This window comes from Vidua chalybeata, chromosome 5 (genome assembly GCF_026979565.1).
Source record: "Vidua chalybeata isolate OUT-0048 chromosome 5, bVidCha1 merged haplotype, whole genome shotgun sequence".
In the NCBI taxonomy this organism is placed as follows: Eukaryota; Metazoa; Chordata; class Aves; order Passeriformes; family Viduidae; genus Vidua; species Vidua chalybeata.
In genome coordinates, this window is record NC_071534.1 from 1,062,409 (window position 1) to 1,077,679 (window position 15,271).

General features: G+C 41.4%; 1 protein-coding gene across 3 annotated transcripts; it reads left to right on the top strand.

Moving 5' to 3' along the window:
- Positions 1-7,265: 7,265 nt before the first annotated feature.
- On the top strand, positions 7,266-14,729 carry MGST1 (microsomal glutathione S-transferase 1). 3 transcript variants are annotated; one of them, XM_053943882.1, is made up of 4 exons: positions 7,267-7,368; positions 9,446-9,596; positions 11,420-11,514; positions 13,555-14,729. In XM_053943882.1, exons 2-4 carry the CDS (start codon positions 9,471-9,473, stop codon positions 13,799-13,801), a joined length of 468 nt encoding a protein of 155 aa, XP_053799857.1. In that variant the 5' UTR covers positions 7,267-7,368; positions 9,446-9,470; the 3' UTR covers positions 13,802-14,729. The 3 variants fall into 3 exon arrangements, with proteins under 3 accessions (XP_053799859.1, XP_053799857.1, XP_053799858.1); XM_053943883.1 differs by lacking the exon at positions 7,267-7,368 and adding an exon at positions 8,032-8,291; XM_053943884.1 differs by lacking the exon at positions 13,555-14,729 and having other exon boundaries at positions 7,266-7,368; positions 11,420-11,518.
- The last annotated feature ends 542 nt before the right edge of the window (positions 14,730-15,271 follow it).

Genomic DNA, 15,271 nt, shown 5'->3' on the forward strand with positions numbered 1-15,271 from the left:
ATTTACCAGAGGAATGTATGATTTTGTGATGTTCTTTGTAAATAGGATTGCACCAAAGAAGACCATCACTACTGAAGAGAAGAATTGCACTCCTATCTTATCACCTTTTTATCTTTTTAATGAGAATTGCCTGGCAAAGAACCCTACACTGGGTCACAACACGGCCCAAAGAGGATTTATGTTTGAGTAGTGACTATGTATTTGTAGCCTATTATTACTGGACATTACAAGAACCGCTGAATGAAAAATGGTCCCTGTCCCAATTAACTTTTAAATCAATTACACAACTCCTTTTTTCTACAAGCTAAAAGATGCAATAAGACGCAGACTCTTGTCTTGCTACTGTGGCTTTTGTTTGTTTTTACTTCCCATCCCAGGGCTTTAGGGAGTGTATTTCTGCTAAGTATTTCTGCAGCTGTTCAAAAGCAATCTGACTGCACAATGCAGTATCTAAATAATTGTCTCGGGTGACTATTAAAGCCTGCTGCTGCCCCATAAAACTACGAGGAGTAATCTTGCACCACAGCAGAAAACATCCAAGAGCCAACCCTGTGGAGTGTCATTTCTGTTAGGAGAGAGCTGCTGCAACTGAGTGGAGATTCAGGAAGGCAGAAGGAGCCCAGGGAAGGCTCTGGACCTTAAATTGTTTCTTTTCTTGCCGACTAAGCAAAGCTGCTGATTGCTAAATATTGAATTGTCTGTATTCATCCCCGGCCAGCTGAAGTCAATGGACAGACACGGAGGAGGACTTTAACCTGCTACACGTGGAATGTTTGCCTTTCCCTTTGCCTCTCTGTCTCTCCTTAAAGCCTTTTATACACTGCACTAAAAGAACCCCTTTAAAGCCTAAAGTATGGTAATATAGTTTAATTGTGGTTGGTTGGGCTGTTGGGGATAAAATGAGCTGGTTCAAAGGAATTTTGCTGACTCTAAACTTGGCTCTTCACAGAGAGCTGGAGGAGGGGAGATTACTAATAAAAATAGCTGTGCTACCTGGGGAAGCTCTGCATACTGAAAAGGTGCTGTTAGACTAGGCCCTACAGTTGCAGATAATTGATTTTTTAAAGCAGTGACATTTGCCTCACACTGACTACACAGCCTGCCTCTTAACCCTTCTGTAGGAACAACTCACACACAAATGTAACTCCCAGACAAGCACTCTCCGGGCTTTTCTAACTCTTTTCTAACTTAGCAAAACCCACTCACATTGCATTCATTACACAGCTCCTTTCAATCTGGGAGTTGACACAGCCAAATGGTTGGAGGCAGAAATCTCCTTTCTTTCCTGCAGGATGAAAATAGACACCCCAAATTTGGGGGGCCTGTTCCTTCTCCCTGCATCCTCTGATGCAGACCTTCCACTGAATCCCACACACAGTCCACCAGGTAGTGACAGCTGCCTGTTGGAAGGACAAGTGATTACTACTGATCAATATTTTGCTTAAATGGAACATTTAATTCTTTCAGATGGTTATTCCTCAAAAATAACCATCTGGGCAACAATAGCCCTCTCCTTCCCTGCCTTCAGCTCTCACAATCATCACCAAAATGCCAGGCAGAAGCTGCTCTATAAGCTAAGCATGGTTCACATCCCATTAGTGATATATATATGTACAAATAAAGCGTTAAGAAACTCCAATTTTACATGACTAATAATTAGTAATGTAATAATTTAATAATTTAATAATGTGTAAGGATCAATTAGCCTATTGACATTCAATTGTGATATAAATCCAGTTAAGAGTAACAGAAACAAAGGTTCAAACCATCCCAGAGTAGCACAGAAACCTCATGAGAAAATGAGAAAATGAGCTTGCTTCAATCCACAGGGCCAAGCTCTTTCACTGCCTTACATAAATAGGTACCTCTACACAAGCAGTACAACGTAGCAGCTGGGAGAACTTCAGAAATCAACTTTATAACTCCACCAATTTATCTATAGACATACTAGGCCTGTCTGTTTGCAGGTATTTCCAATAACTGTAAAGCTTTTGCTTGTTTATTTACAGAAGTATCTTGTCTGCAGAGATAAGTTAGCAACTTCTTGCTAGATACTTTTTATCATTTCTGTCTTCCCAGCAGCTCACTCAAGTCTTCTGTGTGCAGTTGGAATGTCACTGTGGAAAGAAATCTTCCAGTCTGGTCTCCAGCTTTATAATTTCCTTCTCTGGAGCAGAGAAGTAATACAATAACAAGTAAAACCCACTGGACTCTTATATAAATTATCAGAACCTCAATGTCTTAAATATCATTTTGCTCTCTACACGCTGTCATTTCAATCTGTGAAGTGAAATTTGAAAAGTGTTCTGCTTTTATAGTGAATACTTCCTCCTTCTGCCACTTCAGTGTTATTTTAAAGGATCAGATTTTGTTCTGTGAGCTGTGTGTAACAATGTTTAACAAATAACTCTCTCATTGCATTAGTTTAAAAGAAAGTTACTATGCGAGCTTCAAAATCTATTTTACGGGCATATATCATCTTTCTTATGTAATTTAATAGTAATAATATCTTGCTTTCCTAACCAAAACAATTGTACAGCTCAAATAGCATCACAAAGGCTGAGTGAAGCTTTCCCCCCCCGTTCAGCATGGGGCTCTAAACGCCTCACCTCACCACACATGCATTACTGCCAGCTGCAAAGGTGGCTCTGTGCTGCAGACTTCTTTTCAGGAGCAACACGCCTGCTGCAGTATTCTTATGCAGTGAAAAAGGAATGAAGGCAAAAAAAAAAAAAATCAAGCATAAACCTAGTAAAAAGGTTTTTCTGTATGCCCACCAATCCCTTTCTGAGTTGTTCTTCAAGTGGGACATCAAGCTGGTAGGGCACAGATTACAGATAATTTTCCTGTGTTGTACTGTTTGTTATGATTGCTCTGCGCCTGCCTTTTTATCTGGAAGGTTTTAAACAATTTTAGATGATAACTTGATAATGATCAGTAAATGAGCTTTGTGGGGGTCTCTGCACAATGTATAAATGATGTATAACTGGGCTTGTAGCCAGCAGATGGAACCACTCCTGTGCTTTGTGGAGTTTGTACCTTTTTCTCTCACTGCCTGTTGGTCACCACCCACTGGGACTGGTCACTTCAATCATTTTCTACTGTTTCTGTCTCACAAGGGAGCGTCTGGAATTCTGAAAAAAAAATGGCAAATTCCAATACTGAGAACTGTTGTCCTCTAAACAGTGGCATGGATAAAAGATTGGATGGACACTGCTGTTTCAGTGCTAGAAGCTCTACCAAAAGGCAACTTATGCCAGAGAAGCCTTCACTGAGCTATACCCAGCAGGAAGCATTCCTGAAGAATCTTTTCTTGCTGTTTTTGAAGCAGGTCCCAAAAGAAACCAGACAGCAGCTTGAGATCTTCTGAGGAAGTGTGTGAATCACAGCGAAATTACATAGGTGTCAACACTTAATATAGTGAAAGTGCTTGCTAACCAGAAGGTGCAGGTTTCAATAGAGTAGCACAAAAAATAACTCCAGTTCATCATACTATACATTTTTGTAACCATTTCCTTGTAGTATTTAAAGAGCATTTCAGATTTTAAGTCAAAATATGGATTGGATATTGTGTTCATGATCTGATTAGTGTTCACCAGTGCTCTGCAAAGCACTGGTTTATTTCATGGAGCGGGTATAATTTGCCCGTATTACTTGAAGAAAAAACAGATTTATATTATCAAGGGGGTGGTGAACAAACACTTGAGGTGTGGTGAAAATGTACTATTGCTACCTTCTTTACCACTCTAATTATGGTGAATAAATGGAGCCAGAGGAGGAGACAGGACAGAACGAGTCTGATCAATACTTGCCTCTCTTTTGCCCTCCCTGCAGTTAAAAGAGAATGACTGCACTTATCTGGCCTTCTTGGGGAGTATCCATTCCTTGCTGGAGGTTAAATGGAAAACGCTTTCACTCCTACTTTTATGCTGACCCTAAACTCGTGTCCTGATTCTACTGTCCCTGGCTACACGGATAGTTCTTCAAGTCGATGGGAAAGCTGTCATGAAAAAGGGCTGCTGACAGGAAGGAGGCTTGCAAGATCAAGCCCTTCTGATGAGCACAGCCCTGGGCTCTGGGCTGATAGGGCATCCCTGATTTACAGGAGCAATCCCATCAGCATCCCAGGGACAATTCACATGAGTAAGAACTTGGGAATGGGCCCCTCAGGAGCAACTATCACCGCAGTTATGGATCCAGCCACTCGCACCACAGCCGTGCCCAAACGTTCTGCAGGCACTCCATGCTGTAGAGAAGAAAACAGACCTTGGGCACAAGTTCACTTCTGCTTTACAGGCTGGGGCCCCACTTTGGCACTCTTATTCTCTGCCCTCAAAGAGTCTTCCCTCTAAGAACCTTTTAAGTGGTTCAGGGTCTGCAAGAAATCTTGGCTTCTCTCGTTTTTTTTTTCTTTTTTCCCTCTCTACCTTTCTTTTTTCTCCAGTTTGTTTCAGTCTTACTTTAATTTTTTTTTTTAAATTTCCCCTTCTCAGTTTTCTGTTTTTTTCTGATTTCTTTAAAAAATAGTTTCCTTTTAGTTTTTACCTTCCTCTTTTCATTTATCTTTTCTTTTTCTCCTTTCTCTTATCTTCTGTTGCCATCTCCTTCTCATTTTCTAAATATTTTAAATATTTTTCTCTCTTTTCTATTTTTTCCTTACCCTGCTTTCTTTTTTTTTTTTTTTTTAATTATTTCTCTTGTCTCCTTCTTTCTTCTTTTTCATCCCTTCACGTACTTCTCCCTTCCTCCTAGTCTTCTTTCTCAGAATTAGGGGTATTCAAAAAGGGCAGGAAAAAATTAACAAGGTGTTTGCCTCAAAATTCAAAGACTCGGAGTATAGCAGCTTTCCCAGTTTCAGAAGTGCTTTTTCAAAGTCACATAAATCAGTCTGAATTTCCAGAATCTGAAAAACTGGAACGCAAAATCCAAAGGAAAGCACAGAAATAGTAGAATTAGAATAGTAGAATTTCTACATGCATTTATACTTTTTTTATGGCCTACCTACAACGAATGAAAATCACCTTTTCCCTGGTTTTCTGTTGTTTCCAGGTGTAGTTCTGAGAACTTGTGTAAATCAATTACCAGCTTTTCTTCTCAAGTATAATAATGTGTGTTTAGTTTTACTGGTAACTTAATAGGTTTATCTGCTTTTTAAACTGACTGTGGGTAAGGATTAGAATGCCAAACAAACAAAAAGGTGGCAAGAGAAGATAACTACAGTTTTATTTCAGTCACACCCTGTGATCATGATATGCATTAGGTGCAGTAAAAAAACTCTGAAGACACAATTCCTGTCTTGAACTAAGTCACGAGCTGCAGAAATTCCTCTGTGTTTTTTGAAATAAATCCATTCCCTGGGATGGACCCGAGCTCCTGTGAGATTTTTTGTTGATTTCAGCAGAAGCACTATTTGCTGTGTTCTTAGTGAGAACCAAGGTTGTTGAACCCAGCTCCTACCAGCATTTCAAAACAGCTGTGATACTACAGCTCTTGCTCAAATGAGTTGTGCTGTGTCTTATGATTTTAAGAAGAGTTACTCAGGAATTTGAGATGAGATGATAGGACATGAAATGAAGCACAGAAGCAACATCAGTGAGCACTGAATACACGTACCTAAGAGTAGAGATTTTTCCATAAGAATGCAGCTTTAAAAACTGTATCCTTTCCTACGGTGTACACATCTTTAGGATTAGTTTTGAAACCTTTCTGGGCACCTGAGTACATTTATGTCTATTTTTTTTTTTAAGTCTTGCTTAGTCACAAGCATTGCTCCTGTTGAAGAGGAGTGCTGTGGGGATAGCATAAATCTCCTTGAAGAACCAGCAGGAAGCTCGGACACCAGGTTCCCTCTGTTCATCACATTGTGGCACACTGCTAGGAGCAGTCTGTGGCCAGCTGAGGAGTTCCTGAATTTTCTGTTTCACTTTGCAAAGCGACACGATGCGTGTCTATTGGAACAGCGCTGATGGCTTGCCAATACAAGCAGCTTGGCAATACAGGTTTAATTTTCTTGCCCTTTGGTAAATGTCAAGGCCCACCAGAATATGAAAAAACACCAATCACTTGTTTTAAAATTTTAAAAGTTTATTAGCTATAAAAGCTTATTGGCTATAAAAATAGAGTAATAAGAATTTGGACAATCAGAGTCAGGACAATAAAGGACAATACAAAACAAAGAAATATGGAGTGTCCGGGTGCCTTCCTAGGGCGATGTATCCCTGAAAGCACACACCCTAACAAAGGATTACCCCTTAAAAGCAGTAGCTTGTTGCATATTCATACATCTTATACATGATGCATAAATTCTTTTTAAACAAAGGGTGTTCTGTGGTCATCATCAACTTCTTCCCCTTAATCTTAGTGGCTCCTTAAAGACGGAGAGGAGGTGGGAGGATGTTTGTCTTTTCTGATAAGGAGGCAGTAACTCTTAGGTGTCTTGTTGCTGTTACCTCTGTGAGAAGAATTTCTTGATTATCTCATCCCTTTCTTGAGCTAGTTAAAAAAATATCTTACATCGCATAGTTTCTATTTTAACATTATATTATAACCTACAACTGTATCTACCACGCTACTTTAAAAAAGGTTAATAGAGTAATACTAATTAATACAACATAACACATATAGTATTCACTTTAATATTTGCGAAGAGCCAATCATTTAATATGCATTTTCCACAAGAAGAAGGGAGGGGACAAATACTGAGACTTTCAGGTAAGCTTTGAGCCCTCTTGGCAGTTTGCACAGCAGCTGGACTTGGCTGTCACGATGAGTGCCCGTCTGGGCCACAGCCTTTGGCTTCCCGCTGTACAAGGGTGGGAAAGCAGGGCTTTTTCCGCTGTCCAGGGGTGGGAAAGCAGGGCTTTTTCTGCTGTCCAGGGGTGGGAAAGCAGGGCTTTTTCTGCTGTCCAAGGGTGGGAAAGCAGGGCTTTTCCCGCTGTCCAAGGGTGGGAAAGCAGGGCTTTTTCTGCTGTCCAGGGGTGGGAAAGCAGGGCTTTTCCCGCTGTCCAAGGGTGGGAAAGCAGGGCTTTCTCTGCTGTCCAAGGGTGGGAAAGCAGGGCTTTTCCCGCTGTCCAGGGGTGGGAAAGCAGGGCTTTTCCCCGCTGTCCAAGGGCGTTCAGACAGCAGGGCTTTCCCCACTGTCCAAGGGTGTTCAGACAGCAGGGCTTTCCCCGCTCCTTTTCACACCTCCTGCTCCTCTTTCTCCCCGGCTTGCCGCGCTCCGGGCCTGACCGGCCGCCCCGAGCCCGCGGGGCTCCGTGAGGGCGGCCCGGGCGGGACCCGCCTCCGCGGCCGGCGGGGCGAGGCGGGGCCGGGCCGCAGTGTCCGCCGGGGAGCAGCGGGGCTCGGATCGCTGCGGGCACGGCCGAGGTGCGGGCGCTGCGCGGGGGCGGCGGGGCCCGGGAGCCAAACCCGCCGCGGGTGCGGGAGGGCGGTGCGGGAGCGCTGCGTGAGGGGCCGCGGGAGGAGCCGGCGAGGCGGCATCTCCCGCGGGGCCGGGAATCTGCTGCTGGATTGGGAGCGGAGCCGGCGGCCGCACGGGGCTTGGAGAAGTCGCGTTTGAAACACGCACAGACAAGTGGCCCCGGTGCGGCCGCGGCCCCGGTACACGTGTGGCGGGGGCGGCGGGACGGCCTGAGCCCGGCCGCTGCTCCGAGCGGCCTTGCGGAGACATATTATTATTGTTCTTACTATCACTCATGTATATCAGGCACAGAACCCCGTGCCGTTCGCGTACTTGGGGTGTGTTTTTGCGGTTGCTGCTGCTGGGTCCCGAGTTTTTCGGTGCCCTGCCATTTTGCGCTGAAGGCAGCTCCGGGGCGTTCTGGGAGCTCGGGGGGCGGCGAGGGAAAACGGAAAAGTCTGGCGGAGCGCCGAAGGTGCTGCTGAGCGGTGTCCCCTGCCGAGGACTTGGCATCATTCTGGGGTGCATTTTCAGCACAGCTTAGGGAAAAATGCTCTGACACCGCGGATTTACTTTATTTTGTTGTGTGGAACACTGTGTGCTTTTTTGCTGTGATACAAAGTTAAGACTAGCAGGACAGTTCTGTTACGTTAACAAGACTGTTAAAATGAATAGGAACAGTGACTGTCCATGTCTGAGAAGAGTCTTCGCCAAGTCACCGTCTACCTTGGGAACTGGACTGTAATGAGAGAGGAGGGAGAGTTACATTGAATTAATTTTAATTTCCCAGGGTCCGCAGACCCTTTGCTAGGCCCAGTGACCCAAGCGCTGTTTTAGAAAGAAAAAAGGGAGCAGAATCCCATCACCACAGCAGGCAGGTCCAGGCAAGGTGAGCAAACAGCTGCTTACCTCCATCCTGCCCACTTCCTCACCGAGGACGTGCCTTCAGAGCAAGTCTTCCATAGTGCTCTTTGCTCATCAAGTTCCCCTTCTTTGGCAATAGCTGACTGTGCTGAAAGCGAGATGAGGGCTTGTTAAAACTGTAATCAAGTGAATATTAACGTTTTTATGACTATTGTTAAAATTATATCACAGGAAGTAAGTTAGCTGTAACAAGAAAATGCATTTATCCCGGTCTCTGGTGAAGCTAAGACATCCTAGTTGTATGAATTCCTAGTCACTAAATGCGTGGTTGAAGCACTTGGTGAGGCAAAAGCCTGAGTCTGTGCAGGGCAAAAATTGAATGTGAACGGAGATGTGCTTTTTTTTTTCACCTGCATTCACACCTCAGCACCTCTTAACTTTCTGGTGTTGATAAAAGGTACTGCCTCCATAGGATTGTGGATTTGGTACGGTCTCATTGGAAAGAGACTTCATTAGTTTAAACCTCCCATGATAAAAGCAGAAATAGTCCTCTCCTTTTTGTCATTACAACTTAATCTTTGCCCGTGAGTCATGCTAAAAGCAATTTTTAAGAACAAGGTCTCAAAGGGGAAAAATGCATGTTCAGCTCGGCTTGATCACAAGTTACTGCTGGGTAGGAAGATACCGGTTAGTTTGAAAGCTGAAGTGCAATTATAATTGTGTCATTTTTGCACACAAAAAAGGGTAGGCAATACTAATTTTCCTCTTTACATTTCACAGTTCATAGTATTGTCACACACTCCTTCTATCCTGGTAACTGCTTAGGGAAATTTGCTAATTCAAATGAATTGGTCTAAATCTTTGTGTTATTTCAAAAGAGTACTAATTTCTGTGACTAAGTGTTGTTTCTGCAATTACATTAAATATTTTGGTAGTTTGTACTTTGACAGTTTAATAAGCACTTATAATGGAAGTAAGATTATAATTTATCATCTTAAGGTATTATGCTATTGTGAAAAAAAAAAAAGGGTAGACAGTTGTTATAAAAGAAACTTTTCACAGTGGCAAAATCATGCTGTCATTGCAGTGATGGTAAAAACCAAGGCTATTAACACAATGTTGTTATCAGAACTTTGGATTGCAATGATGTTAGCTTTAACTAACTTTAATGTTTTTTAGAGGTCGTCAGTGAGAAAGGGGAGAAATGGCCAAATCGACGCAGCTAATTGACAATGAAGTCTTCCGGGCTTACGCTACGTACACAGCCATTGTTCTCCTAAAAATGATGCTAATGAGTCTGATAACTGCATACTTCAGGATCACCAGGAAGGTAATCTTTTGGAAATACCGGCTGGGAGAACAGACTGACATTTGTATTGAAATACGAAGATATCACAGCTATGTCTTTTTTCAGCTTCCAAATACTGCTGCTGTTCATTTTCTTCCTCCTCCCTGTTCTGGAGAGATTCTGAGTTTGGTGGTCTCAGTTGGATGATGTTTTTAACCTAATTGCAAGATAATTATGAGACTAAATTATACTTGCATTTGACTTACTCTACTCTTCTAAAACAGTTCTGTTATTTTTAAATAAGAGTTTTTCATAATTTCCATTGTTTTCTGCAAAAAGCTCATGTCCAGGGTACCCACTTTATAAAGAACCAAATGTGTGATATGCAGCCATATTGCATCAATAACCAACTGGTAGGGTCAGAAGAGGAGATAGATTTTTATTCATCTATAGCCCTTCCATCCAATAATTCAAAAGCTTTTTGCATTCCCTCATGATTATAGCAGGTCGGTCACTATCTGAAAAGAAATTGTTGTTTTTCTAGAGTGAGAGGGAGGCTGCAAATTGGATTTTCAATTTTGAAAATATCTGAAAACGTTAGAAAATGCTTGTGGTTATTTGAAAATACTGTGGTTTGATATTTGTGCTAGATAAAAATATGAAAGATTCACTGAGGTTTGCTAAACATTGTAGAAGCTGCATCTACTTTAGAAGAAAGTGCTCATGGGACACGTGTTGTTTTTGTCCTTGGTCTTCTCTAGGCATCTTCTCATGGCCTCTGTAGGAAAGACTTAGTCCTGGGCTGAGAGAGCCCTGAGTGGGCCTCATATGGCTGTTTTTGTGAGATCTGCTTCTGCAAGATGGTCTGTGCCTCAAGGATTTTGGTGTAGTCCTTTTGCTGAAATGCTGCTTTTTGTTCCTGCTTGCTGCAGGAGAACCCAGCTGAACTGCTCCAGGTGGATGCAGATGACAATAGGGCCCTCAGTAATTTGGAGAGTTTGGTTTCGTTGTGTTAGTAATATTACAAACAGAAAAAATAGTAACGTAATTTAAATTTTCTATTAAATATTAAAAAAGTCTTGAAAGTGAAAAATGGGAAAGGAATGAAGCAAGAGAATGTAAAATGTTGCTGATGATACTGTTAACACAACTCTAGAATTCTGAGGCTATATTTCACAAATAGGGATCGAGGCTGCCCTGGAAAGCAATCATGTAGCTCTCCTAAAATCAAAATATTTTCTTGACTTCTATCTGCATAGCCTGAGCAGTCCACAGAATGCATATGTTACTGCATGTGTCAGCAGGGAGAAATCGACTGCAGTCTGCACTGCCTGAATTAATTGTTGTTTTCAAGTAGTGTCTTGCAGTATTTTGTGGTAATAATGGGTCATGTAAGTGTAAGAATTCGTACCTAAGGGAAAAGGGAGACACTTCCTTGGTCATAAATGACAATGGGAATAAGGCTGTTGGATGCTATTGCTGTGTAGACTTCTGCAGAAGGAAGGGATCCAAAAGCACTCTCAGATAACTTGTCAGGAATGGTGAAAAAGAGACTTGAGAGCTTCCACCTTGTAGGTGCCTATGTTCTGCCAGCCCACTGGCTTTACTGCAGGCTTGTCCATCTCACAAGAAGGCTTTATCTAAGTGCATAAATTGCATTGCATTAATTTGTCAGCACACAAATGTACAGGCTGGGCTCAAGAAAGCAGTAATGCAGCAAACATTGTATTACTCCCTGTGCTTTTAACTTCAGGTAAGTTAAGTGAGGTTATTGAGGTAAAAAGAGTGACCTTTATAGCAAGCTGCCTTGACTGGATAAAACATTTTGGCTGCTAATGTCACCTGTGTGCTTGTGATTGCAACAGGCATTTGTCAACCCAGAAGATACAGCATCATTTGGAAAAGGGGAGAGTGCTAAGAAATTCCTGAGGACTGATCCAGATGTTGAACGTGTACGCAGGTAAATACACAGGAACCTGGAAAAGTTATTTTAAATAACACAATAATATTAAATCAAGGAGTTAATTTCACCCCATTCCCTGTCAAGCCTGTGTGTGTTTTATGGTGCTTTATGTAGCACAATAATTATGTACATTAATTAGTTTAAGTGAACAAACCATTCCGCATTCAAATGGTCAGTGTGCATTCTAAAAACAATGCGCCACTGTCTGGTTATAATAGCTGACTCTTGGGTAGTGTCCTGTCTGCATGGGCAAAGTGGTGAGAATGCTGTAAAATATGAGCATAACTTGATGTAGCTCATGGCAAAATTTTCTGTTTCCAAAGTCCTAAATTTCAGGATGCTGTTTGATACACCCATGCTAAAAAGGAAAGCTTTAATTGAATACCTTCCATGCTTCTTTGATGAAGCTAAGTTTATTTTTATACCAAAAACTTGAATGCCAGTGAATTCCTCTCATTTCAACCTCCATTAGGGAAGATCTTGAAAATATATACCAGTGCTGTTTTAAGAACTCTGCATCCTTGCAAAGAACGGCTGTTTCTGTATGTCTCTTATGGATTATAATCTCAGAAAGAAGAGCCTAATCTGAGTGGGCTGGAAAGATGTTCTGCTCCTTCCTTTTTCTTTTCATGCCCCTGAGTAGTTCAGGGAAGTTGTTGCTTAATTTCACGGGTGTTACATAAAAGTGGAAACTTTTATGGTGAGTGGCAATTCCTTTCTCTTTTAAATTGTGAGAGCCCAGCTAAGTTGAGAATAACTTTGTGACCCATTTAACTCAAGTTGTTGTGGTAGAGAAATGACAGCCACCTCGGTAATTTTCACAGAACAGATTTTTCAAGTACTAAATTTTCCAGTCCTATTTTGCTGTTTTGTAGAGTTTTTCAGACATCCCCAGACCTAGTAAGTGAGCTTGGTTCTACTTACTATGTTGGTGTTGCAGCATCCATATTTTCCTTCCAGCTGTGGTTCTTAGTGGAAGTTTAATACATTTTCTTCTGCACGTTTCATGGCAACAGATAATGCCACATAGATTTAGCATGGCTTCTCTTTTGCATAAGTGATTGGAATGTGTTCCGTTTATGGGGAAAAAAAAGATTTTTTTTTTTCAAGAAAAAAGATTATTTTCTTCAGAGTATTTTTATGGGGAATGAGAATAAAAAATCTGGAGGGATATGTTTCCTTGTAATTATAAATATATTCTAAAAGCAGCTGCAAGACAGTGCCATGATGTGATTCCAGTTGGCTCTGAAATTTGACATCATTAGTAAGGCTTAGACATTGTTTCAATCAGTAAATTGGGCTGGAAGTACAATTTATCTAAAGAGGTGAAGGGAGCTGGGAAGATTTAGGAAGGGGTGTGAAAGAACACTTCAAGATATGGAGTTCAGTCTCAACACATTTTTAGTAAATTATGGTTTCAAAATTTCAAACATTTTTTCAGCTATTTTAGTGCTCAAAGTGAAGAAAATTAACGAAAAGCGTAACTGTCACACCTGTTAGATGTTCAAAAATAACCTTCTTCAAGATGATGGAACTTCATGAACATTTGATGAACATAGCAGTTCCTGTGTAGGATATCACATATTTTCTTTTATGGTCACCACAAACTGGATTTATGGGATTAGGCCATGAACTGTAGTAGCTTCAGTCACAGCCCTCCAGTTAATTGATGTTAATTGAGAGAGGCTCCAAGAAAACAGCTACGTCTTTTCTTCCCTGGCTTTGCATTCTTGCACACCCAGGGGCACTCAGACACCTCATGTAAGTCCTTAGTATTACCAAGATCCTGGGGAAAAACTAATACCTTTCATACAGAAGATCAGAAGCTTAAAAATGTGGGGTGCAGCAGGAGGGACCAGGGTGATGTCAGGTGAACACACCAAAATTGTTTCAGTAACTGAATCAGGTCCCCTCTGCAGAGGAAGCCAAGAGTTGTTGAATAGTCACATGCTCTGAAGATGCTGAAAAATAATAAGGTTTGAAGTGGTTTATGCAACAAAATATAACACTTAAAAATAACTTTGCTTCTTTTTCCAGAGGCCACCTGAATGACCTGGAAAATATTGTCCCGTTTGTTGGCATTGGACTGCTGTATGCTCTGAGCGGCCCCGAGCTGTCCACGGCCCTGCTGCACTTCAGGATCTTCACAGGGGCTAGGATCTGCCACACTTTCGCATACTTGATCCCTCTTCCCCAGCCTGGCAGAGGTTTGTCTTGGGCAGTTGGCTACTCAGTGACCTTCTCCATGGCCTACAAAGTCCTGAAGACAGCGTGGCTCCTGTAGCTTCCGCGTCCCCTGCGACATTCCACACAGTTTCCAGCACTGTACGATGATGTCTTGAATGAGCCAATGAGTCTTCCGTGGTAACTGGAGTTCTTCTTTTGAACAAAAGCTTTTTGTTCCTGTTCAGAAATGTTTCTTTTTTGGAGGGAATAGAATCCTTCTCCCTGTATTCCCTGTGCATGGGTTGCACTGCCAAATACTAGATTGGATGTTCCCTTTGCGACTTGTCAAGTGCTTACAATTCTAAACATGCCATGATGCTGTATTGATAGAGTGTTTGATAATTTTCTACAGATGCACTATTTTTGGCTGTAGCTCTGAAGTCTAAATCAATAAAGACAAGATTAAAAAAAAAAAAAAGCCTGTTTGTATTTTTGTTTTCATTTTGACGCTCCACACTGCAGCCAGCAAATAGCATGTCACTATGTATCAGGAAGAGATTCCAATCATTCGGTTCTTTGAAGAAAGCTTACCTTAATAATAAGATATGACCAGTAATGGTAGTGTTGTTGTAAAAAAATCTTTGATGAAAATGTTTGTATAATCCACTTTGGGATTAAAAAACCTAAACCGTTGCAGCTCCATTTCTTTCAGTTGAATAGATTAAAAAGAAAGAATGTATTTGTGCTAAATTCTGTTTGGAGACACTGGTAAAAATTTGAAGTAATTTTTTTTGTTGGGGTTCCTGCAAACATATATTTTGTGACTGGATAAAGTGTAGACCCTTGGTAGAGGATTTTTTTTTTCATCTTTGAATAAATTCAGCATAAAATGAATGACAGTTGCAAATGTAGCTATCAAGTAATCCAGATGTACATATATAATTAGTTTGTGTGTCATAACTGTCATAAAGATGATAGGAAGTTTTGCTCTTTGCTTACATCTTCCTGTGATGTGTTAATTTGAAATACATTCTTTAAAGACTTTTCCTCAGCTTCTTTTTGTTTGGTTGGTTATTTTGGGGTTCTTTAGTAGCTCTGACTTAAATAATAGCAGATTTCAAGTGACTCAGAGAGGTCTTTATATGCAGTGTGCTGGTCATTGAGAAGTTTTAAATGGCAGAAGTCAGGGCACATGTTTGGTTCCCTTTCCTACCCCAGAAGCTGTGGCCCTAAGGGATGGCCCAGAGAGGAGATGGAGAGTTCTCGCTGCTGCTTCCACATGTCAGAGATTTTGTTCTGCTTTTTGCATGGGTGCAGTATTGCATGGGTACAAGAAGTAACACTGGAGGGCTTTCCTACCTACCCACAGTTTGAGGTGGAAGTTGGTGCAGTGTTATGTTAGGCTGCAACTCAGAAGGGTGGCAGGAGGAATGGGGAAGAATTCAGAGAGACTGGTTTAATCCAAAGAAATCTATTGCAATTTATTTAAAAATCCAAAGATTTTTATTGCAATTTGAGTGTAGTGTTGAATCATGTCTCCTAAAGAAGAGAGGCTGGAACTTGGAATCAAGAAGTTAGCACTGATTTA